The sequence below is a fragment of the Populus euphratica genome, unplaced genomic scaffold (assembly GCF_000495115.2).
Source record: "Populus euphratica unplaced genomic scaffold, PopEup_1.0 scaffold82.1, whole genome shotgun sequence".
In the NCBI taxonomy this organism is placed as follows: Eukaryota; Viridiplantae; Streptophyta; class Magnoliopsida; order Malpighiales; family Salicaceae; genus Populus; species Populus euphratica.
In genome coordinates this window covers 606823-632828 of record NW_011499961.1, presented here as the reverse complement: position 1 = coordinate 632828, position 26006 = coordinate 606823, and the positions used below count along the sequence as shown (strand labels likewise).

The 26006-nt window shown below is 32.3% G+C and overlaps 4 protein-coding genes across 5 annotated transcripts; 2 read left to right on the top strand and 2 right to left on the bottom strand.

Annotated features, from left to right (window-relative positions):
• Positions 1-97: 97 nt before the first annotated feature.
• LOC105138731 (zinc finger (Ran-binding) family protein) lies at positions 98-4395 on the top strand. Of its 2 annotated transcripts, none has more exons than XM_011044906.1 (7): positions 98-528; positions 1328-1696; positions 1789-1819; positions 1996-2066; positions 2178-2353; positions 2925-3005; positions 4058-4395. In XM_011044906.1, the coding sequence occupies exons 1-7, from the start codon at positions 418-420 to the stop codon at positions 4116-4118; spliced, it is 900 nt and encodes a 299-aa protein (XP_011043208.1). In that variant the 5' UTR covers positions 98-417; the 3' UTR covers positions 4119-4395. The 2 variants fall into 2 exon arrangements, with proteins under 2 accessions (XP_011043208.1, XP_011043207.1); XM_011044905.1 differs by having other exon boundaries at positions 1293-1696.
• Positions 4396-4535: 140 nt separating this feature from the next.
• On the bottom strand, positions 4536-5299 carry LOC105138730 (uncharacterized). The gene has a single exon (XM_011044904.1). The coding sequence runs from the start codon at positions 5218-5220 to the stop codon at positions 4675-4677; it is 546 nt and encodes a 181-aa protein (XP_011043206.1). The 5' UTR covers positions 5221-5299; the 3' UTR covers positions 4536-4674.
• A 2088-nt stretch (positions 5300-7387) lies between these two features.
• On the bottom strand, positions 7388-9051 carry LOC105138729 (putative F-box/LRR-repeat/kelch-repeat protein At1g11620). Its single transcript, XM_011044903.1, has 3 exons — positions 8837-9051; positions 7549-8718; positions 7388-7512 (listed from the first exon to the last, which is right to left on the bottom strand). Exons 1-3 carry the CDS (start codon positions 8911-8913, stop codon positions 7464-7466), a joined length of 1296 nt encoding a protein of 431 aa, XP_011043205.1. The 5' UTR covers positions 8914-9051; the 3' UTR covers positions 7388-7463.
• A 5455-nt stretch (positions 9052-14506) lies between these two features.
• LOC105138728 (2-oxoglutarate (2OG) and Fe(II)-dependent oxygenase superfamily protein) lies at positions 14507-18617 on the top strand. Its single transcript, XM_011044902.1, has 6 exons — positions 14507-14772; positions 15042-15623; positions 16697-16782; positions 16897-17207; positions 17380-17451; positions 17585-18617. Exons 1-6 carry the CDS (start codon positions 14604-14606, stop codon positions 17880-17882), a joined length of 1518 nt encoding a protein of 505 aa, XP_011043204.1. The 5' UTR covers positions 14507-14603; the 3' UTR covers positions 17883-18617.
• Positions 18618-26006: the final 7389 nt, after the last annotated feature.

The window sequence follows — 26006 nt, the reverse complement described above, 5'->3', positions numbered from 1 at the left end:
AAATATTTTTTCCACAATACCTAGCCTCTCATGTCGGTCACTATTCCTTTTAGGCCCTAAAGCCCATTCATCCCTCCAGTCTTGGTTGGGACGAACGCATTGTCTTTAAAATTTAATAGTTCACCAAAGGAAAAACACAAATTCACACGTGCAAAAGTTTTGCCCTCTTGACATCGGCGATTTCTTCCTTTCTTCGCTGGCCAAACCCCAAAATATATCATCGAATCAATAACACAAGTTCTCTTCTCTGTGACGACAACTTAACAAGCTAAGACCGGGTTATGTCCTAACACAAGAAGTCCTCTTTACAAAATCAAAGCCTTTCTTCTCTTCTTCCTTTTAGCATCACCAAGAAAGAGAATATGGGAGAAGGAAGAGAAGGGGATTGGGAGTGCAGTGGATGTCAAAACAGGAACTATGCGTTTAGATCTTTTTGCAATAGATGCAAACAACCTCGACTTCTTGTCGATAACAAAACCCCACCTGACTCTAAATGGCTCCCTCGTATTGGTGATTGGATCTGCACTGGTTAGTTACCCTTAATCTACGTTTGCTTTATAAATATCAGCATCTTTATGTTGGTTACATGTCTTGAAGATCTGTACCTTTTAAAATTGGTGTTTATTGTCATTTTTCTTGTTATGGGGTGTTGGGATATTTATCAAGCATTTTTTTTTTTTTATGGATGCGGTGTTTTAAAGATTTGAACATCTGATTATTGGTGTTAGGTGGGACTTTATTTTTCTGTTATAGGGTATTGATATTTTTGGGTTTTGAGGTTTTTTCTTCGTGGATAGTTTGGTTTTGGGGACTTGAGTTGGTGTTTTGGGGTTTAGGTTTCAAGGGATTGCTAGGTAGTTGAATTGTTTTCTCGCGTTTCTTATTCAGGGGTAAATAGCTAGACAATTTAAACTAGTCTTTATGACTAACCTGTAGATGGAGAAATAGGGTTGATATTTTAGACTCGCTTTTTGAAGTTTTGGGACTCGATTCCAATATATTTTTTGTGTGCTATTTGCTCGTTCTCTCATCTTCTTTTGTGATATCTTTGTCTTTTCTTTTCCCCTTTCTAGCGATTGTTGATAAAAAGTAATGATTAAGTGGTTGTTATGTTTTGTGTGATTGAGATGAATTTGCTATCAATTAGGTTGAGTGGTTTTTGTTTTGTGTGTGTTTTTCTTTCTTTTTTTTGGTATATTGGGATGGACTGGTTGGTGTGCGTGTACATGGCTTCATTTCCATCTTCATGGCTGCAATGTGGGTTGCGTGTGTGTTGGGCAATGGATCAATAGGTTGCACTAACAACAATTATGCATCACGAGAAAAGTGCAAGAAGTGTGGGCAACCAAAGGAGGTAGCGGCAATGCCAGCAATTGCAATGCCTGGAGTGTCTCTCCCAACTTATTCACATTATTTTGCCAGGAGCCCTGGAGGACCAGACCAAAGGTTGAATATTGGATTAGAGGGCAATGGTGCTCTCCAGCAACCAGTACCCTTGAATTCAAGCTGGTCTGGAGGAGGGGCTGATAATTATGGAGTTCAGCAGACCTCTACTTGGCCTTTGGGTGGAAAACAGATGTCTGGACATCCATATGCAAACCCTCTAAATCAACCTCCTCCTCCAATTCCTAAAGGATGGCGAAATGGTGACTGGCTATGCAATTGTGGCTTCCACAATTACTCTTCACGTGCACAGGTATTATCATGTTCCCCAATTATTATCAGATATTCACTTCCATTTTGGATTATATCATCTTATATCTGATGCAATTTTGGGTGAATTTGCAGTGCAAAAAGTGCAATGCTTCTTTGCCACCAGGTATGCTTCATTTGTTTTTTTCATTGCATAACAGCTAGCAATTATGCTGGAAACACTGCACAGCATGTTGTTTATCTATTATGACTGGAAGGAAAAAGCAAGCAAATGATGAATGTATTTTTTTGTTGTGATTTATCTATACTCTCATTTTATTCTTCCTTTCTAACACAACACAGTGGGAACAAAGCGATTGGCATCTCAAGAATTTTTCCAGGACTGGGAGAACAAAAGATTAAATTCTGGAAATGTATGGAATTTTTTTCTGGGTGCACTTCTTTTTGTTATTCTATCGTTCCGAACCATGGTTTCACCATTTAATCCCTTATTCTTTCTGTTATTATGTTGTTGCTCCTCACAGACAGATGGGCAACCACAACCATATCCAAGCTTCAATCCAATGGCAGGGACCAATCATGACCAAAGTTCAGGAGTTTATGTTTCCTATCCCACTTATAGTACAGAACTAGCTCCAAATTGGCAAGCACCAGTGCAAATTCCACTTCAATTAACAACGCCTGCTCTCCTTGGAAAAGGGTAAATGTTTATGAAGTTGCTCCTACCTAATATCAAATTAAGGGACCACACAGAATAGTGAGATGATATTTAAACTGGAAAAGGGCCATTCTTTGGTGCAATGATAGAACTCTTTTGAAGCCAAGTGCTGAAGTTTGAGTTCATTCCTGAGTGAGTGACTACACTTCACATGAAATACTGAATTTAGAACCTATCTAGATATCACTTCCACGATCTTGGTTCTGTAAGGTGCACACTGGATCTTTGTAAATAAAAATAAATAAACTAATAAACTAATCAACAAAATTTAATTATGCTCATCACTTTGTTGAGTCATTTTGATAATAAAGGTAATAAATTGAAAGAAATTTGGACAGAATGATGAATCACTCGAAACATTAGAAGTTGAGCATCTAAATCTAGTACTCTATTTAGCCTAATGTAGAGTGCAGGTAATATAACATATAGTGTGGATAAATATAAATTGCAAGTCTTTATATTTTTATATGCAACACGCACCATATTATACAATGATATTGAAAAAGGCTTTTCTCATTAACATTCTAATACTTATTCCTTCTTTGCATAGCAGAGCCAAGCAATGGCGTAATGGAGATTGGATGTGTGCAAATTGCAACAATCACAACTATGCTTCTCGTGCACAGTGCAACAGGTTAGCAACGGAAGTGTATTATGTAGTTCTACAATGCGACCTAGCAAACTTTATGTTGAACTGATGCCCATGGACATCATCTAGTTGCTTTTGTAATGATATCATATTTTACCACCTACTGAAAAACTTGCATTCAATCTTGTGTGAAACCATTCTCTGATGTTAATGAATTTCAATCTCCAGATGATAGTGAAATCTGGTTGTAATGAATTGCATAGTTGCTCACTAGGTCAGGAACCTGGGATGATACCTTGGGCCTCATTGTTTCGGCTATTATTTATCATATCGTGGTGGCCTATCAGGCAGACATAATTCATAGTTCTATGTGTAATTCATTTTTGTTGTCCTCTTCTTACTTCTTTTTGGTTTTGTACTGTTTTCAAGGCTAGGCAACTCTTCTTGGTGATAACAAAGAACAGTTGTGAAGCATTTTCTTTCATAGTTTCATGAAGTAATTCTGTTTTTGAACAAAACTTTCAAACTTTGATTTTATTTCACATGCCTCTTTAGGCAAATAAGGTATTGTTGTTGCTTCCAAGTTAAATTGCTTTCTCATTGCATTTTTGCAAGTTTACATGTATTTTTATGGTCCTGGGGCTGTTGAATGTTCTCATGCTAATTCATTTTTCCAAGTTACATTGCACTTTTGCATTTTCTACTTTGTGAGAGACAGGAATTTTGGTATTTTCATTATCCCAGTCAACCCTCATCCCATCTCCATTGACCGACCATCTGTTTGCACGCAAACCATCTTATTTGCTCAGTGGCTTCATTGTAACTCGTGTTTACTTGTTGATTGTGGCAGTTTATTTCAAGAAATTTGAATGCTTGCTTCCGTAATAATTCACTCAATTAGCCAGAAATTCTTTCTCCCTGTGCAAGGGGAAATATTGGGCTGAACTGTCAATTATATTTTCCAATATTTTGCCTATTGTTTTTGAAAGAACTAGTGTTTGAAATTTTCACCGAAGGCCCCTTTGGCAGTCTTAATGGTTTTCCCCCTAAGTATTTATATCATTATATTTCGGCTAAATCTCTCTTTTGTTTTGCAGGTGTAAGACGCAAAGAGATGTGGTAGCTCAGCCGGTTCCCCAGCCAGTCAATGTTGTGTAACTGCAAATTTGTCGAGGATTTAGACTGTTGTAGCTTGCAATGTCCTTTGTATGTTCTATTCCAGTTTTGTGCGACGTCTGGTCATAGAAAAATGCAAGTCGTATAGGCATACGTTAGACACTGTAGAAATTAGCGGATGTGATATTTGAAGGACAAATAACGCAAGCATGATTGTTCTTATTTTATAGCAGTATTGTGTGAGTGTTTTTGTACCATTCCATATTCAAAGCTTGTTTGCACAACTGAAGTAATAAAGTATCATTTGTTGGTTTGCGTATTGGTTCTTATAAATGGTAACTTTCCTCGTCTAATGCTATTATGTTGAAGCACTTAATTTTTCCTTCCTTCCATCAACCTGCTCTGTTCTTAGGGTTGAGACTTTTTTGGGAACTTTGAAACGAAGCATAAGCAAACTTGTTGAAACTGGATGGAGTAAATTTATGCTTTATTAATGTAATGTGATTACTGATTACATATTCGATTCACAACAAAAGAACCTCTACAAACCAGAGCAAAAGGAGCACTCCCGCTTTTCGTTCATGGAATGGTATCTTGATTATGAGCCCTTGAGTATGGAGGAAGGGGAAAGAGGAGCGGTGTCCAACTGGTAAAGATTGAGAGAAGGCCCTACAAACCGGAAAAGTATCCAACCTCCAATCACAATGAAAATGGAAGCATAAGCAAATTTGTTGAGCCAAAACAGCATACCCTTCTCTCCCACGTAGAGTTCAATAGCCTTTTCTGAAAGGCTCATATCTTCCCACTTCTTCGGGGCTGAAGCTTGCGCCTTTACAGGTTGTGAAACGCCAACACCACCATCCCCTTTCTGCATTCTGGTTCGCCTCCTTGACCCTCTTTTAAACCTGATTTCCACTGTGTCTGGTGGAGTGATGGTCGGTGGTTGAGCTGCTGGTGGTGTCTCATCACTGCTGGTGCTGTTGGTTGCATTAAGCCTCAAAGATCGTTGCCGGCGAAGGAAGCAAAGCTGATTCTGTATTCTGGTTGTTGCTGGTGGTGGTGTTAGTATTGAAAGGTTTGAGTGGATGGGGATGGTTATTGGAGGTGATTTTGAAGGAAGGAATGGAAGGATATTGGTCTCCATTGCTATGCTTCCTGGCAACGGCAGGCTGTCTAAAGCTTATCCCTTTTATCTGTGGTTGGTGTGTGTTAGTGTAAGCATCCACATCGCTTTCGCTCTCTCTCTCTCTGGATTCTCAAAATCGCTTTCAATACTAATCTTTTACTATCAAATTATCAATTATGCTCGGATTAGCTGCGATAAATTAAATTCTGGGTCGGAAGGTTGAAACTAGTTATTTTAATATTTAATTTATTTTTGTTATCTTCAATTATTACCATTAAATAATACAATTGACAATTTTAAAATTAAACTCTTTTAATTATAACCATTAGTTTTTATCAATCATATCAATAGGTTAGTTTATTAGGTTTGATAAATTCATTAAACCTGATTCAAATTCTAAAAATTATTTAAGAAAAAAATCTTAATAAAATAAACTTTAATACGATCACAAAATGTGACAAGTAAAATTGTCACACTCTTGTTTTTTATTATTTAAACATTAACCTATAGGGTTATTTTACGTATGACATGATATAATATTTAATGTTTTATTGCTTGAGAAATCAAAAGGATATGTTAATCCCCATTAATTCTCAAAATAATAGCTTAGTAATGGATGTCTAATAAAATATTTTGAATTTATTTATTTTTTAAAAACAGGTGTGGGATCTTATAGATGACAAATCATAAGCTTTAACTTATTTTATCTAAAATACACTGAAAAGAGTCATTTATATATGACGGGTCATGTTAATTCTTTTACATCAAATTAAATATAAACCATAAAATAAGCCAAGAACACAAACACAACAAATACTCTTTTTTTTTTTTTAAGAAGCTTCTGAAAAAATTACACGCAACTTAAATCTTTATAATGTCTTTCAATCTTATATACTTTACACTTATATTCATTTATATATATTTCAACCTTAATGATTTCTTGGCTCAATTTTGCTCGTTTATCTATTTTCATTCTCAAAATAGTTATATTCCATTCATTCTATTTATTTTAATATTATGTCTTCCTTGTACATATTTTCCATTAATTCCAAATAAGTATTAACCCAATCTCTTTTAAGATTTATAGCTTCCACTCATGTGATTGATTAAATATTTTTTAAATCAATAACATTTATTAATTAACAGCCCTCACTTATATAGCTGGCTCATAAAACATCTTATCAAATTTAAAATTGTGATTAATTTAAAATTCACACATAATTTTTTATCATGATAGTTAATTATGATATACATATAATATCCATCGGTATTTTTAATTTAAATTTCACATGTAAATTACCAACGTTGTAGTTAACTACAAATCACACGCATATATTTCCTCCTTATGGTTGATTTACAAATTACACATGTATTATTGTCATTGTGGTCAATTATATCATGTATATACATATACATATACATTACATATTGATATTAAAAAACAGTACAATTAATGTTCACACACTAATTAAAATTTTAAATCTCCATATATATCAAAATTTCAAATTAATATTCACAATCAGTTCATATTCTTATATCTTAGCCACAATTTATCAACCCAACCCCATACTTTAGCATAGTTTAAACCTCTCATTTGAAAAGTAAAACATCTTAATTTTAGAAAAAATGAGAGAAAAAACTGAAAAAAACATCACGTGTGGCTTAAGCTGAGTACTATTGATAACCTTTTTTTTTATATTCATATGAATTTATTTTATAAAACTCTTTTTATTAGTATTGAGGGGATTATTATCGAAGCTTTAGATTTTATTTTTTTATTTTAAATTATTTTTCATCTAAAAGTATATCAAATTAAAAGGTAATACAGAAAATAAATAAAAATTATGACGGCAAGTGATGAGGATTTTCGAGGACAATTACTAAGTAGCTAGTCGGCATCTCGTAGATTAATTGGGTGAAAGATGTAGCAGACTAGCAGGTAACACCCAATCTGAAGCAGCTCGTTCAAAAAATCATAACACTATAAATTAATCTCAGATCAACACAAGTAGGAAAATTTCCCAAACAATGAACAACAACATAGAATGCATTCTTTTATTAGTATTATTATACAAGCACAAAGAAGAGCATATTGCTCCATTATATTTGGATAAAACTTGCGTGTAACCCTACCTTTTGGCTCCCTTGAGTCAATTTTTTTTTTTAAAATTTTCTAGAAAAGATAGACAATAAGAAAGAATTAAAATCCATTTTCAGAAGAGGTAAAAGGATTTAATTATGATAGCGCAATACATACAACGTTAATCAAATAATTTTAGAGCCTCTACGTAATCTGGATCCATGAGAAAAGACTTCTCATTGCTTGCGACGTTACGATTGAAAGCTGGTGAACAAATGATTCGACAATCAGATATTGTCTCAGCTTCCTCATGTCCATTCTTCACTGGAACTAGGCTCTCCTTGTAAGCAAAAATTCCCACACACCGCATTGCGCTCCCCTCAAATCCAAGACCACTTATTTCCTGGGTTCTGGGATCGCATAAGAGTAATTCATCAGAGTCGGATATCAAGATTATCGTGTTGTTCTGCCAATGCCCAACTGGATACTGAACTCCCAAAAGAGGCCCGACAACAAATTTCTGGGTCCAACACCTCTCGTCCAATGTCCATACATGAAGAACTGATCCCTTTTGAACGACGAGGAGAGCGATGGAGTCATTGTACACTGCAAGACTCACAGACTTTATTGACTTGTCATAATCTGGTAGCTGTATCTCTTGGCACACGTTCGTAGCCAAGTCAAAATTAATGATCACTTCGGGATCTCCGCATGCTCCATATGATCCCAGCCAGTAGAATACTCCTTTCACACAAATGTAGCATAGGTTATTACGTAAATGATAATAACGTGACAAGTCCCCCCAGTATCTCCAAGAATCACTGCTTAACGTGTAGACGAATACACTTAAAGGATACCTGTCTCCCCATGCTCCCTCTTCTCTCCAAAACTCTCTCATGACAATAACCTCGTAATCCTTAGTTACCGGATGTAATCGAAAACCATACACATTGCACACAGGGCCATAAGAAAAACTGAATGGAGGATTGGGTATCGGAGGTAAAGTTTTCAATTCATTAATTGCGGGGTTCCACAGAGCATGAAAGTCATAAAAATGCCCGTACATGTAAAATATTCCATCACAAGGACCATAGATATATGGACTTTGAAAAGGCATGCGATCCAGTAATCCATGCGATAAAGCTCTTGTTGGTGTTTCATCAACCAACAACTCAAACGAAGCAATTTCTCCCGCTAGGGTTATGCGGTACTGAGCTAGGAGACAGTCACTGTCATTTTTGTCATAGTAATTTCTCAGATGCTTGGATATCAATTTAGGGCTTGTGATAATAGCGTGCCATGATTTGCACACACACTTGAACTGCAGTAGATTTTTCACTGGCAAACGTGATAAAATCTCAATGATCACATCTTCAGGCAAAGGATCTCCTCTCATGGTTTCCATTGCTATTGACATCTCTCGTTCCTTTTGGCTTCTGCAAAATCACAGAAAAGAAACCCATGGGCTCATCTAACCATAAACGTGAAGAATTGCACAAGAAAAGATTTAGTTCAAATATGATAGATCCAAGTAAAAGATAAAAAAAATCTCACCTCTCTCTTAAAATGCAATTTAAATCATCCAAGTCGTGGTGGGATGGCCGCGCATAACGTCTTAATGAAAGAGCCATCTCTGCCCCTAACACAATTAAGGTTTAGCGGGAGGGAAGAAGAAGCAGAAAATCAACAGAATTAGAGCTGGAACAAGAAAATTAAGATTCAAGGAACGAAAACTCCAGAGACTATGCTTGAAGGACCTTTGCGCTCCAAACAAGGAGATTGCTAAGACATATATATTGGTATAGCAACACGTCTTGAATTTATACTAATAAAAGTCAACTCTAATTCGTGGAGAGAAAGCAATGGCAACTAATTCTAATAGATTAATATACTCGCAAACCCAAAATGCAAGGAGTGGACTTGGGACATTGTCTAAGTCCATTTATTACTTTATTTATTATTATATTTTGCTAAAAATAAATAAAAAGAAAATTTATAAATAAAATCAATGATATTATTATATATAAATCTTTTTTTATATAATAATATTTTTAAGTTTTTATATCAATTCTATACTATAAAAGTAGATGGAGTTGGAAAACTAAATTATTTTGAAAAAAATGCTCCAATTAGCATGCCTGTTAGACGGGCACACATGTTCGTACAAAACACCCATGACAACTAATCTTAAGAGAATAATATTAAATGTCACATGAAAACTAATTAATAAATTCCTGAATTAAAAAGAAAATATCACATATGTTACCATGAAAATTATATAATTTATTATTATTAATTAACATTAATTAAAAGTCAGATGACAACTAATGTTAATTAAAATATATATAGTAGAGTTCACATGATTATAAAAGTCAAAAACAACCTCACTGGCCCTACTTTTTAGAGAAAAAACAAATCATCTTTTGATGCTATTTTAGTGGCATGATTAGGGTTCTTACCTCGAGATTCGCTTTTATTATTTGAAAATTGTCATATAGCTATGGAATATTTAACCACATTAGACATTTCCAACGAGAATATCAACATAAATATTCCATCGGGAAAATCTAAAGTAATTATTGATAGAAAATATTTAAAATATTTTTTTATAAATACAAGATTTTATTAATAAAAATTAACTAATGAAATAATATTATATAACATTAAAAAAAATCTAAGAGCTCTTATAAACTTATATAAATAGGTAGCCTAACCCTATATAAAGAAAAAATAAAAACTTTTTGAAGATATAAATTTTTTTCAAGAAAAACTCTTCAAATAAAAAAGCTTCTAAGCTTTCTTTATTTATATTTAAAATCTATAAAAAATAAAACTTTGTTAAATTAATCCTAACATTCTATAAGAGTTTTTTAATAACACTTTAAATACAAATTAAAAGTATTCTTTCAAAGTATAAAATCTTGCTTTCTAATTCATGTTTAAAATTGTATTTTTGCAAAACTCAAATCTTAATTTAATTTCACAAATAAATCAAGTCATCACATATCAAATTTAAGGAAAGAATCAAAAGATTATCTTATCTGTTATAAGAATATTTTAAATAGAGTGGTATCAAGTTATATATTTTAATAAAATCAAATATTTTAATTCCAGGTGATCAAAATCATACCTATATGGATATAGCATTTTTTTGTGATCATCAAAATATGAATCTATTTAATGATGGGGTATATGTTACAAAGTCCAAAACAATATTTTTCTCAAGTAAAAAAGCATAATTTTTTAATGACTTAAAAGTCTTTATTTTCTAATGGATATATTTCAAACATAACTAGATTGATGAATTTAAAGGAATGTAAAATGTATAGAATTAAAATTCTTAAATTCATATGTTTATACAAACACTCATTTTATTTGTGTATAAAGATTTATTATTAAAAGAGATATTAGATATATTTACAGAGATTAATACTTTTTTTTTAGAAGTTTACTTTAACAAGTTGTATTTTCAATACTTGAAGCAGCTTAAAATGAATATTGTTAAGATACTATGCAAATTTAAAATGATTTTCTTTTTATTCTTCTTCAACTCAATAGAGCATTTGCTTGTATATTTAATGTATGGAGAAAAAGTTAAAGGCCATATTCAATACAAATAGATGTATTTATTCAAATAAATATTCCATACATCCTAAGTGTTTAGTGTGCTTTTATAAAAATTCAATCATTCAATTTATATTTACTTTCATGCAAATACTTGTTTAACCTTAAAAAAAAAAATGTTAAGAATAAGATATTTATTGAGGCTTTAATATGCAAGACTTATATTATTAAAAAAAATTCAATATTTATCTCATATTATTTTAAATTTCATATAAAAACTATAATCAATCACATTATAAGATATGATGATGATGGTGAAATATCTTTTAACAAGGATTTATCAATATTTTCTCATTCTCAATTACCAGTGTGAAAAAAATATAGTTTCAAGAAGATATTTAAGAGACATCAAATTTAGATAAGTGCATAATGATGTGCTATGTAACTGCGATGAATTAAGAAATTTTGTTTAGTAAGTTAATTTTATAATTTTATAGTCATAAATTATTTCCTCTTATATTTTCACTTATTATAAATTCTTTCTTATAGGTGACATCATCAATTTTTTTATTTCAAATCCATATCTTATAGAAGCTTAATTCCTTCGATCATAAAATCAACAATTCATTACATGGTTTAAAACATAAGTACGTATGTAATAATTTATAACTCTAATTAGAATATATTTACTTAATTTTTTTTTTGTTGATAGTTAATGGTTATTATCTTTAATTAAATATACAATATGGAAGACAATGCTGCAAGTTTAAAGTTACTATATTTGGGTCCTAAAAGAAAGGTCTAATGTTATAACATATATTTCATCAATAGATATGTTTTTCATTTTGAAGAGTATGAAGATGGTAGAAATACTAATAATAGTAGGGTTTATGTTAAGTGATCAACTTTCAATGAGTTTGAAGTTGATTATTATGGCAAGTTAGAAGATATAATTGAATTGCAATATCATAGGGTGCAAAATACAATCTTTTGATTCAAATACTATTGCTATATTATCGATAAAGGTAAAGGAATTAAATTGAATCATCGTCATGATTTGGTTAAAATTAATAAAAGAGGTAAACTTAGCAACATTAATAATGTTTTTCATATTTTCCAAATAATTCTAATAAGTGTATTGCACAAACACTTCTAATATTAAAAAGGATCGCATTAAAGTTAATTGGTTATCTATTATGAAAATCAAATTTAGAAGTCATGTACAAATTGTTAAAGATGACAATGATGATGTAACCAAGGGAGATGATGTATTTTAACTTGATGAGTTAGTTGATCTATATCAAGTTACTTCACCTATCGAATCAGAAGAAAATTTAGATTTCCATGTCACTAAGAATATTTATGTTCATATTGATGTCCATGAGTTAAAGTATATGTTGGGTACTAGTGGACAAATATAAGTGGATGAAGATGAAGAGATAAAAAAAACTTTAGTTTAACCAAGAATATTATGATGGATATGGAAATGTTAAAAATGAAGATGAGGATGTTTTAGATTAAAAAGGATATGAATTGATTTTAGATGCAAAATATCATTTTGTACTTAATATATTTATTATCAATTATTATAATGTATTATATTTTTTTTAATTTATAGAATGTTTATTGTTATAGTTCTGACTTTAAACATCATTGATGAATCAATTATTAATAATATTGTTTAATTAGGTTGGATATAGGTCATCTTGGTTTGAGAATGTTAACTGAACAAAAAGAAATTAGAAAGAAATTGTGTTGATAATAAATGAATTTGATATAAATAAAAAAAATTAAAAAAAATTGTTTTCATTATTTGTCAAGTTACTGAGTTAAGGTTAAAAGTTTAAGAGAATTGGGTTTGCATATTAAATGCTTGACTTTCAACTTTTACCAAAATCACATTTTGCTCCTAATACCCTCAATTTCATATATATAAAAAAACATTATGTAATCATAAATAAGATGTAAATTTAAGCAGTACTTGTTAAATGATTATTCTTAACTAATGCCAAAGTTCTTTTCTTATTTTTTTTATATTTTATAAGACTTTAATATCATTAAATAAAGATTCAATATCACTAAAAAAAATAATATCCATTAAATATTTTCTTTGAAATTCATTATCTATGACCACATATTTCAATGACCTCTTCAAGCTTTTATTTTCATTTTGCATGCCTTGAAGCATGTTCAACCTATGCATAATACTTTAAGAAAATACAAAAAGTTTGGAATCTTTAATCAAGTTACCATCTCTTACATTCAATATTCAAATGAAAAAGAGTGTCAATTGTTGTTATTAAAACAATGAGTATTCAGTTTCTTGGTAGCTATTGATTGAATATCTACAAAATCAAGATAAAAACAATTTTAATTTGAAAAGACCGACATATGATTTTTTTTAAATAACTATTTTTTTAATTATTTATATTCTTTTCTTATATTTATTTGGAAAAAATAATGATAATTGAATTCTATATTAACTCTAAAAAGATTAGGGATGAGGTATAGATCTAGTATAAATTGGATTATCAATTTATTTTTCAAGAGAGCTTTGGTATTTGAAAAATAAGAAAGATTGTTCTCTCTTGATAATAAAAAGATTATATACGGCATCTAGGGTTTCCAAAGCCCTTTTTAGTTTGATTTTTTTTTTATTTTCCTTTGAATTCTAATTTATTTTGTTTTTAACTGTTTTAATACCATGTTTTATCTTTTGTTTTGTTAATAATAGTGAAATAAAAGAAACCGAAAGAACAGAACCGACAAGAAACACCTAAATGTTTTCTATCTTTTAAAAGCTAACAATCATCATGCAAATTGTTTGTTTATATCTTCTATAATTTTGAGTTGAGTAATCTTTAATTAAACTAAAGCTTTATAGTTGGTTTTTCTCCCATGGAGTCTCTACCATTGTTAAACGTTTTAGAACTTTTTAGATTTATTTTATTATTGGATGTACATGATTAGGCCCAACTTAAATTTTATTAAAAAAAAGAAGAAAAACTAGAAAGTCAAATTGTAAAAGTATTGTCTAGCAATTTTACATATTAAGGAGAAATTTTGGCACCATTAGAGATAGAAAAATTAATTTTTATTAACACAATTTATTAAAACCATTGTTTTGAGTTTGTTCCTGAAAACATTGTTTGTTTTTTATTTTAAAAATATTTAAAAAAAATTTAATTTTTTATTTTAAATTAATATTTTTTTGATATTTTTAGATCATTTTAATGTATTAGTGTAAAAATAATTTTTTAAAAATCAAAAATATTATTTTAATACATTAATAAATAAAAAGCACTTTAAAAAACATTCAAGATAATGATTTGAGTTAAATAATAAGATACACAAAATCATTATGTTTTTTATATAGATATTTTATTAATAATATTTATGAGAAACAATATAATATATGGTTTTTTTATAATAATTAAAAAAATATAATAAAATCTTATCACATCTCAGTATAAACTCAAAACATTTCTTTTTTCAACTTATTTTTATCATACGAATTATACCCTCTTGTGATCCCTTCACCGTATTAATAATAATAACAAGAATAATAATTCCATCACACATCCTCACCAACATCCACATTTCCAAAAATGCCCCAAATAAACACTCAATTTCACATTACTACCCACCATACACGCACACTCCTTTTATCACTGCCCACACAAACTTCGTGCTTCGAGTCATATCTCTCTCTCTCTCCCAACCTTTCCCCCTCCCAGAGTGACTATCTCAGGCAGCCATGACCGAACTCAATAAATCGGATAAAGATGACCGGTTCCTCGTTCAGTATCAACCTTCCGATCTTAATATCGCATCGGAGTTTCTTTCCACGTGGCTCCCATACCTCTCTCGGGATCTCTGTCATAACTGCTCCAAAACCCTCTCCGATCGCATTCGCTCTCTCTCAGGTTTCCACAATTTTTTTCTTCCCGAATTAACCTTTCTTGTTCTTGTTTATTACCTTGATAACCAATTTTTATTTTTTTAAAAAATAAATATACCATCACTTAGTTTGATTATTCCTGAAAAGCTAGGTTTTTTTTTTTTGAGAACTAGTATTTGTTTGTGTTACTGTTATTTGTGCTAATTTTTGTTGAAGTTCAGGGTTATTTTTTGAATTGTTACTGTTAAATGATTTTGAGAGTTTGGGTTTTCGCATGTCTGGTAATTATTGTAGAACTCCAAGGAGAAGATAAGAGTGGGGATTTGCCGAAGAATATTAATGTGGAATCGTCAAACGGGAATTGTGGTTCTGATGGTAATTGTAAAGATAATTCTGTGGGAAGTTTGAAAGAGGATGATGACACGAATTCCTTAGGTAGTTGGAAAGACGGGATAAATGGGTGGTCTGAGCCACCTGTTTCAGAGGCCTCCAGTAGTGGAGTTCATAGTGAATGGCGCTTGGGGATGTCTTGGGCTGATATGGCTCAGGAAGATGAGCTTGTGGAAGAAGAGGAACAAGAACAGCAGGAGTTAAATGCACGGATGGTTAATGTGAATGATTCAACTGGTGGGTTGAGGATAACAAAGGTTGTTGGGAAGCCTACTACATTACCAAGGGAGCAAAGGGAATACATTCGGTTTATGAATGTGAAGAGGAAGAAGGACTTTATGTGTTTTGAGAAGATTAATGGAAAGCTTACTAATATTCTCCAGGGCCTGGAGCTTCATACGGGTATTTTCAGTGCTGCGGAGCAGAAGAGGATTGTTGATTATGTTTATGCATTTCAAGAGAAAGGGAAAAAGGGAGAGTTGAAAGGTTGGCTTCATAAATGGTTGTTTTCACATGTTATTCTATTTGATCTGTTAATGAGCTTTTTACTTATAAGAGGATATGTTGGTCAATCAGAATTATTCTCTTTGCTCGGTTATATTTTGTACTTAAATGCATTGCATACTGGTTTGGTGTGTTTGAGGAACTGAGCTTCCTAGAATACATGTAGTCTCGTATTTATGCTATTCTTGATAATATGCATTCTTAAAAGCAAAGTGAAAGCTAATATTGCTCATTTTTCCCGGCACCGTCAAAGATCAATATAGCATACAAGCACTAAATATAACATTCTACATGTTCCATGGTGACAATTGACTAATAGATACTGACTGCCTAAAAGCATCTAGTGTAATAAAAAATAAAAAATAATAAAAACCCTTGATATACAATATCTCACTCTTTCATTAACATAAGACAGAATTCTAAAAGCCACTTTTGGTTGTGGGTATATGTTCTCAAGTGGAAATGCTTAACATTCTCTGGTTTTTGCTGTTTATGGTTCCATGTTGGTCACAAGTCTTGCCTTTTGTGCTTCATAGCTTCATATGCCAATAAATTTAAGATTGTTTCATAAATACCTAAAACAATAGACTGTCCTGTTTCTGAAAGAATAAAACGTTGGAATTAATGAATGCAGATCTCAACTTATTCTGTATCACCTATATGAGAATGTATTATGGTCCGCTGCTTGAGATAAGTTGGTCACGCTTTGTCATTGACATTCTTTTTGTACTGTCAACTTGATACCCATGATGATTTGCAGACTGCTTTCAAAACTCACCTTCAGTGTTGATTAGTAATTTTTTTGGAATTTTATATTCCACTTCCAATGGCATGGATGTGAGTGAGTCCATAATACATTCACTGATTGTAAATAGTGCTTTAGCTGTTTTTCACATGAGTCTACTGATTTGTTAGATGTGCTTTCATCAGTAGAGGTATGAATTTAAATCTAAAAGCTTCCCTTTACATCAATTTGTGAGTTGATATCCGTAAAATATATATTCTGGAAAATGTTAAATTATTTGACATATCATTGTTCTGATTTTTTCTTGCAGAGCGCACATATTCAGCTCCACAAAAGTGGATGAAGGGCAAAGGGCGTGTGACCCTCCAGTTTGGTTGTTGTTACAATTACGCAATTGTAAGTTCTGATCCCTTTGCTACATATCATCAACATTCTGATTTATAGCGATTCAAAATTTTTAATACTATGCCTTGCACAAATGTTAAAACTTAAAGTACATTATGGTGGCAGGATAAAAATGGTAATCCCCCAGGCATCCTCCAGGATGAAATGGTAGATCCTATACCTGACCTTTTTAAAGTGATCATTAGAAGGCTGGTCCAATGGCATGTTATCCCTCCGACTTGTGTGCCCGACAGTTGTATTGTTAACATTTATGAAGAATGGGACTGCATACCACCTCATATTGACAGCCATGATTTTGTTCGACCTTTCTGTACTGTGTCATTTCTTAGCCAGTGCAATATACTATTTGGATCAAACTTAAAGGTTGTGGGTGCAGGTGACTTTGATGGTCCAATTGCCATCCCTCTTCCTGTGGGGTAAGTCTTAATGTGCAATCCTTTACGTGAATTCCTTGCAGGCATATCAATTTTGCCCTTTTCTTTTTCCTCATAATATCTTGTGCATGATCTTGTAATTATCATCCTGGTATTTGATTATACTCCACATTTGTTGTCTTGGAACCAGAATCTTAGTCATTTTTTTTTCCAGATCTGTTCTTGTCTTAAATGGAAATGGAGCCGATGTGGCTAAGCATTGTGTGCCATCAGTTCCAACAAAGAGGTAGCCATTGAATCTTTTTGAGATCTTGTTATTGCTAATTTGATGTAACAACTTTTAGATCTTCTTGAGTTGTTCATTTGTTTATTTTATGGATAGATAATTTGCTTCCTTTCCCTCCCTGCATTTGTCATAGGATATCAATCACATTTAGAAAAATGGATGAAGCAAAACGTCCTATAGGTTTTGTTCCAGAACCTGATTTGCAGGGAATTCAGCCATTATCATATGAACTGGATAAAACAAGGAAGTCAAATTCTCCTAAATCAGAGCCTTATGTGAAACGGCGGCCATATGGTAAAGAGGGTCAGGCGGAAGGGAGGAGATACCCTGAGGATGGTTCCCAATCAGAATCTCGTTACTCAAGTCGGAATCGATGGCCAGCTGCAAGTCAGTGGAGGACTAAGGGGAATATGGGCAGAGCTGATGGATGAGGTCCAACCCTTCCGCTGGCTGAATTGTATCTTCCAGATTTGGACATCTTTGATTTAATAGCTCGCATATTTGAGTATTGTGTGAGAGTCAGATATGGAAGTTGAGGTTCATTTCAGTGTCTGAGAGTTCTGTGGAGTTCATTAACCAGTCTTATTCCTGTTTAAAGCAAATATTTACATGGGTGTTTACAATGGAATAGAGATAACTATTGAGTCAATTATTTACTAGCGAGTCCTAAGGTTGAAGGCGTTGCTGCGACAATATTTTTGTTGCTGGAATCCTTTGAAGGTCTGGTTTTGGTTAAGAGCCTGATTGGATCTGCATAGCTTGATACATGGCTCGGTATTGATTGATTGGATCAACTAGCTTGATGCTGCTTGTTTGTGATGTGGATTGCTGCTTCATTGAGATGCCAGTATGTTGATTGATCAGAGAAGCACCGCCACCACATTATAGTGCGAGATGATTAAGTTGTTTTCATGATCTTTTGCGGAAGATCTAGAGAATTGTACTGTGATTGTTTTTCCTGATGCATGATATCAACTCATTAATGATTTGCAAGTTTCTTAATATTAAAACTTGCATCCATATTTGAAGTATAGGTTTCAATTAAGCCACTAGAAGGCACCAAAACAGTTGTAATAGAAACAATGATATGGATGGGTGTTCTCAGGTGTGGTGCAAATGATAATTACAGGTGTGTAATAGCTAGCTTTTCGGAGCTGTTTTTTGTTTTTGTTTTTTTTTTTTTGTTTCTATTCATTTAGCCAATCATTCTGTTCCAACAGTGAGGAAACAGTGAAAGCAAGGTGGGATGTAGATCTTCTCAAGAGAACTTCGGGCTAGATTGCCTCAGGCCCGCAGTTACTCTTCTACGTATCATAAAAAGAGTGGTATATTAAACGCAAAATAGACTTGCATGCTGCAAAGAAGAGAAGGCCACCCAGGTTTGTAAATTGTTTCAACCAAAGAAGAAGCAGAAGAAGAAGAAATGAACAGCCTGCGAGTACTGACTGGTTCAGAAGGAAGCCTGCCATCTGATTGTGGCACTCACAGAGCCGATGGGTTACGATGGTTGCATGACCCTCCAACTTAAGAGCAGCTGTCTATGGGTTTCGATCTTCGATTATTAATCCAACGCTAGTTAGTAGCATTTGGTACGGTAGTAGGAAGCGTATGCTTTATGATAGAAGAATCAGTTTTTGTCTCCCAGCATTAGATAACCTTTCCGTCAGGTCCTAGTCCTTTTCGCCCCAGCTGTTTACCACCAGCACCATGTAGGCAAAATCAATGGTTAGAGCTCGCTGGATTTTGTTTTAATTTTGCTCCTTTCGTTTCTTTTCGAACTTGAAGTGCTTCGTTCAGAAAAGAAAACATAATGCTTTTTTTCCTTCTTTTCCCTAACAATACCGACGATATGTCACTGTGAATTAGTTTCTTCCACTACTGCTAGTTTATCTTCGATTGACGTCTTGTCAGTGGATTGATTTTTCTGTGTAAAGAAACATTCTATTATCACCCTCGAAGAATCTAAAGAGTTGCAATATCAAAATTCCTGCTGTTAATTAAATTGATAAATGAAATCTAGCTGGCTAAATCTCAATATAACCCATCCTTTGCTTTCACTTGCTTCCTTCCACAGCCCCGCATAGGCGTCACAATATCCCATAAAAAACGAACTCCATTAAAGAGGCTGCTAAGGTATAGACAGACAACCAATAAAAACTTTAAGAAGATGGGGTCTACAAAATTAGAAAACCTCGAAACAAAAAGGTGGAAGTGGGAGATAGCTTTTGAGCTCTTTTTATCCAGTTGTTGAAACTAGCTAGTTGGCCTAAGTAACTCCAAATTTGTAACATTATCCATCCGCTCCCTTGGTCAAACTCCAAGCAGAAGGACCCATTTGTGGTCCTACAAGGGATTCAACAATCACCTTGGACCAATTAAAACTTGAGCCATTTGATAGCAATGGTTGACCATGGATGTCCTAATTAATGTGGTCCGATCTTATACCCGTAAGCCATCCCTATGCTACAGAACCACACAGCGTCAACACAAGCAGTTTTCACATCCAAGGTTTTTGTTTTTAGCATGTAACTTTTAATTAATGAGCATGCAAAAACGCAATGAAAAAATGGTGGGAAAAAAAGAGAGAGAAGGAAGGCATAAAAGTTGTGGCTAGGGTTTGCTCTAGGTGGTAGCCAGTCTCTTTCATAGAAATTAACAAGACAGAAAGGAGAAGAAAGAGAAATGAGATACTGCTAGCAGCTAGAAAGAGAGGTTAAGAGATATGAAATGATATTGTGATGTTATCTTTAGAGATATGGGAGGAGAAAATAAGAGCCAAAGAGATGATTACCCGAAAAAAAGGGAAGCGTACCACTGCGGCTGCACATTACTAAGGCACATCTTATGAGGTAAGCAGTTCAGGATTTTGTGTGCGTGTGTGTGTGTGAAATGAGCCTTCCCTAGCAAATCAAAGCCTAAGGCTAAAAGTTGATCAACAGAGAATGACACTGGCTATTATTTGGCACCAAGAAACAAACACCGATGCCCACATCCCATTTCAGAGATAGCAGAACCCAATGTAAATGCATGATAAGGAGAGCAAAATCCCATCATGAAGTGTCAAAATCAAACAAATAGCACAATCTGAAAAGTTGAACTATCGAAAAGAGAGTGAGAAAGAAGACTGCAACAGCCAGAATTGTAAGAAAAAGGGAATGAGACTGTTACAAGTTGAATTCAAGGAGTATAACCAAAAAACTTGACATACAAGAGAATTGCTTAAAACATTTCATTGCCAATGTAATAATGAGACTTTATGTGTCTCAAAATTATCCAGCGCCAGAAACAAGTATGGGAGAATATCCTTTGTATACATCTCACTGCCATTAGCTTATTTGTAGCCTAGATTAGTGATGGTAATTAAGGATAATTTGTAAAGACGTTTTTAGGATTGATAATTGACTAGGCATGAATTAAGCCAACATTATGGAATGAAATAGCATGAATATTGTCCCCTCTCTTTTACATATACTTTTATCATTCATGAGAGAAAGAGATACAATATTGTTTAATCTCTAAATTCTTCATGGTATTAGAGCACTGATCCTTTCCTCTCCATTTACATTTTGTTATGTCATGGAAGATAACAAGTTGAAGAATGTTTGAGAACACGGTACAAATTACATTTCAAAAAAATTCAAATTTTTTGCTAAAAATTAATTTTTTTTGCATGTTTGGGATTGTTTCGATGTACTGATTTTAAAAATAATTTTTTTAAAATAAAAAAAAACATTATTTTGATATATGTTGACATGAAAAACACTTTGAAAAGTATAACTATATTCTCAAATAAACCCAAAATATATTGCAAATGAAGGTTCAAAGGTGGTTCCTCCTCTGACAAATGTATCTGATGGTGATGCCAACACTTCCTAAAGGTTAAGTTTAGTGTTGCTAAATGAATTCAATTACCTCTTTTGGTTAATAGCAATCATGATATCGCTAATCTCTAACAAGATAGAAAGTTGTCTGTATAGTTATTGGTAAGTTTGAAAGGTCTTTGAAGTGCACTGGAGATTAATCGTCCCTATACTATTGATGCTTTTATTTTGCATATAAGAATAGAAAAGGATTGTACTTTTTAGATCTTCTTAGCCTAGTTTTTAAAGATTTGCGAAGTCATATCTTGATAAATTCAGAATTTTCATCATTGAAAAGTGTTTGTGCAACTATTCAACGTGAAGAAATCCACCAAAAAGTTATGACTCATAATATTAGTCCTAACACCCCGGATGTTCATGTTTATCTTGCTCGTCCATCTTCTGAAGCAAAACCTTATAAGTGCAAATGACTAAATTTAAAGTGCCAATATTGTCATAATATTGGCAATATAATTGATCATTATTGACTTCCTCACTTATAAATAAAACCCAAGCTTGTATAGGATCAGAAGGAATATAAAAGACAAGTCACTGAACATAAAGCTCATTTGGTTATTTATTCTATTGAAAAATTCACTCTATCTTATTACATTATTAAATGATTTTGCAAACTATTTATAGGATAAGCACGACTAGGGAAAGATTCAAGATGAAGCTGTCAGTTAAGGATATGATCATCCTGTAGCACTTCTCAATTATTTTGTTGGTTTTTTAGTTGATGTAAATCTAGAAACTAGCCAAGGTATTATGCTTGCCTTTATGACTGTATTAGAACTCAGTATTTTGCATGATCTTTGAGTTAATTATTTTAGTGCCACAGATCATATATTAAATAAACTAATCAACATTTATGCTCTTGAACAATTTTTCATTCTTACTCTTATCTCTATAGCTAATTGAAAGGGTGCTCTTGTAAAGGGTAAGGGCAAAATGAAACTTGTTTCGGATAAAGTAGGGTAAGATGTTATATATGTTCCTTCTTTTTCATTGTAGTTGCTTTCTATCCATAAGTTAACATCTTCTTTAAATTGTGAAGTTATGTTTAATCTTTACAAGGTTATCTTTCAAGATCTCGTCACTAAGAAGATGACTAGTTAATGATCTTATTTTCATGATCTTTATTATTTCTTCCCTGATTCTCGAGTTTCTAAGGGTTTTTAGACTCTTTCACTCCATTACATAAACGTCTTTTATGGCATTTTCATCTAGCACATCCTTTAGAGTTTGTTTTTAGCAAAATAAATTAGGTTTTGATTAAGAAATCTCTCAATTATGAGTTTTTTTTCCAAGTCATCGAGACCTTCTTTTACTTTATTGTTATCTCGACCTACCTATACATTTGAACTTGCATATTTAGATGTTTGTAGTCCTTTTTCTACTTCTCTTGATGGTTTTAATTATATTGTAATCTTTACTAATGATTTCTTTAGGGTTACCTAGGTTTACTTATTGAAAACTAAGAGTGAAAAAATATTTAGTTGTTTTAAAGATTTTGACATGTTGGTCACTATTTAATTTTCAGCCCTTATTCAAATTCCTCGATCTGATAATTACACTAAATAAATGATATGACATGACATAATATTTGAGTTCTAATGACATAGTACATTAAACTAACTGTGTTGGCATACCTCAACAAAAGAGGATTATAGAACATAAAAATCATTGGTTTACTAGAATAAAAAACTTAAGCCATTATACTTCAAATAAATGTTCTAAAATATTTTATTTCCTATAAAGTTCTTACTGCTACTTATCTTGTTAATCGCTTACTCAACTGAGCGCTGGACTTTAATTTGTCTCACCTTAAGATATTTGGTTGCATATGTTTTGTGCATTTATTGGAAACTTATCGTGACAAGCTTGATTCTAGAGAAAATATGTGCATTTTACTAGGCTATTCATAAAAAAAATGATAAATGTTATGATTCTGTTACCCTTGATTTTTTGACATGAAATAAAGGGAAGATATTGACAAAGTTATTTCTTTTATCGAATGTTAATTCTATTGATTTGATTACTATCCCTGCTCTTGACTCCTCGAGAAGTCCACGCACTATAACGGTTCCTTCTAATGAATATCATTACATTGACAAATCTGCATTCTAGGACCTCTCTAATGAATTCAATGTGCAAGAATCTTATAGTTCCCACAATTGATCGCCACATCCTCGAAGAAATCCTTGATGGACTTGTTAATAAAATTGTAAGATTATGTTATTTACATAGTTAGGTATCCAGTTACTAATTTCTTTACTTATCATTGATTGTCTTTTTTGCATATAACTTTCTTCACAACCATATCAAATGTTCATAAGCCTAAAAATTTCCAAGAAGAAGTTGTATGATAGTAGGTTATAGATGAAGAGTTGATAACTTTTGCTAAAAATAACACAAAGAGTATAATTCCTTTCCCTAAAGGTAAATATTCATTTGAAAATCATTGAAAATCATTGGGTGTTTAAAACAAAGTTTAACTTTGATAATTCAGTTGATCGATATGAAGCACGTCTTGTACCTCAAGGCCTTACTCATAAATTTATTGTCGACTATAAAGAGACATTCATTCTAATTTTTAAGATGTCTGCTATAAGAGTTTTATTATTTGTTGTTATCATATATGGATGGTCATTATCTCAAATGGATGTAAAAAATATGTTTTTATATAGAGATCTCAAGAAGTGTTTATTAAATTTCCTCAAGGACATTCTTACAGTAGAGATTCTAATTTGGTTTATCAACTTTATAAATTTATCTATGGGTTGAAACAAAGTTCAAGTACTATTGCTTCTGCTCTTGACACCAATATAAGCAATGTTTTTAGTTTAACTAGAATTTTGACTGATTTTTCATTATTTTTTCAACTCGATATAATTGACAAATTGATTTTGCTCATTTATATGGATGACCTCATTATTATTATAAATAATGTTGACTCTATTGCTCAACTAAAAAAAGTTCTCCAACAATAATTTTTTATTAAAGATCTTGATTATTTGAAATACTTTCTAGGAATTGAAATGATAACTTTTAGCAAAGGATTATTTCTTAGTCAACATAAATATATTGTTGATTTACTAAAAGATGATGACATGTTATATAGTAAACTTGTTATTGCTATTCCTGATAACAAACTGAAGCTTGATTCTTCAAGTGAACATCTTGATTCTTTTAGTCATTATCAAAAGCTTGTTGATAAACTTATTTACTTGACTATCATACAACCTGATATCACTTTTGTGATTAGTATAGACAACCAATTTGTGCATGCTCTAATTGTTCAACACTTTGGCATGGTAAAACATATCTTACGGTATTTCAAAGGCATGATTGGCCATGAGATAGTTATGACTAGCAACAAACACACTAATATCATAAGCTTCACTGATTTGGATTGCACAGGTAATACACTTGATTGTTGATCTATTACTGAATATTGCATGTTTAGTGGTGGTAATTTATTTTTTAAAAAAAAGTAAAAAACAACATGTGGTAGCTCATTTTAGTGATGAAAAGGAATATCATGCTATGACTTCTACGATATGTGAACTAACTTGGCTCAAAAGTATTTTTATAGATTTGAGTTTTATAATTATTACTTCAATGATATTTTTTTTGTGATAATGAAGAGGCCATGCATGTTGCCTCTAACCTAGTGTCACATGAATTGACAAAACACATTAAAGTTGTTTGTCAATATATTTGTCAACAAGTTCAGTGTAAGCTTATTCACACTTAGTATATATGTACTTATGATTAGCTAGCTAATGTGTTCACTAAAGTTTTGTCTTTTATATAATTTCACCGTTTATTAAGCCCATTTGGATCCATCAATCCTCTTGATCCAAATTAAATTAGAGTATTGGAGAATATCTTATTTATATATCCTATATATATATATATGTTATTACTATTAACTTATTGTTTTTTGCCTAGATTAATAATGGTAGTTAAGGATAATTTTTAAAGACATGTGTTTAAGGATTGATTTTTGATTATGCCTGTATTTAGGCTAACATTGTGGAAAGAGAGAGATAACATGAATATTGCAACCTCTCTTCCATAGATACTTGTGTCATTCATAAGATGAGAATAAGATAAATACCATTTAATCTCTAAATTCTTCACAGGAAATAATAGTTTTTCTTAAAAAAAATTTATTACTTCTCCATTATTTTTTTTAGGTTTGCAGTGTGTAATATAATGAAAATTCCAGAGCAAGTTTATAAGAAACAAAAAGAACTTTATATAGAAATCTCATATAGTGTATATGTGTATACTTCTTGTCGCACGTGTGCGGCGTCGCGACGATCATCCACCATCCATGCTAACGATGGGATGTGGTGTATTTTTAGCAAGATATGAAGAGACAAGGAATTCTTGTCTCTTATCAGTGAAAACATTGAATGGGAGTCGCCACCTAGTATTCTGGTAACTAGGAACCCTAACTGGTCTTTAGAGATCGGGTACGGAGACTGGTTGCGTAAAGGGAAGGTATTAGCACCCCGACTACGCCCTACCTAAGGTAGGCTGCATTGTTTTGTCTGATAAAATATGAAATCATGTTGTGGTATCTAATTATATGTGTATCTAAAACCAAAGAAACTTTTAAAATCAAGAATACGTGTTACGTATAACCTCATAATCCCTGATACTAAACAAAACAAAAAAATT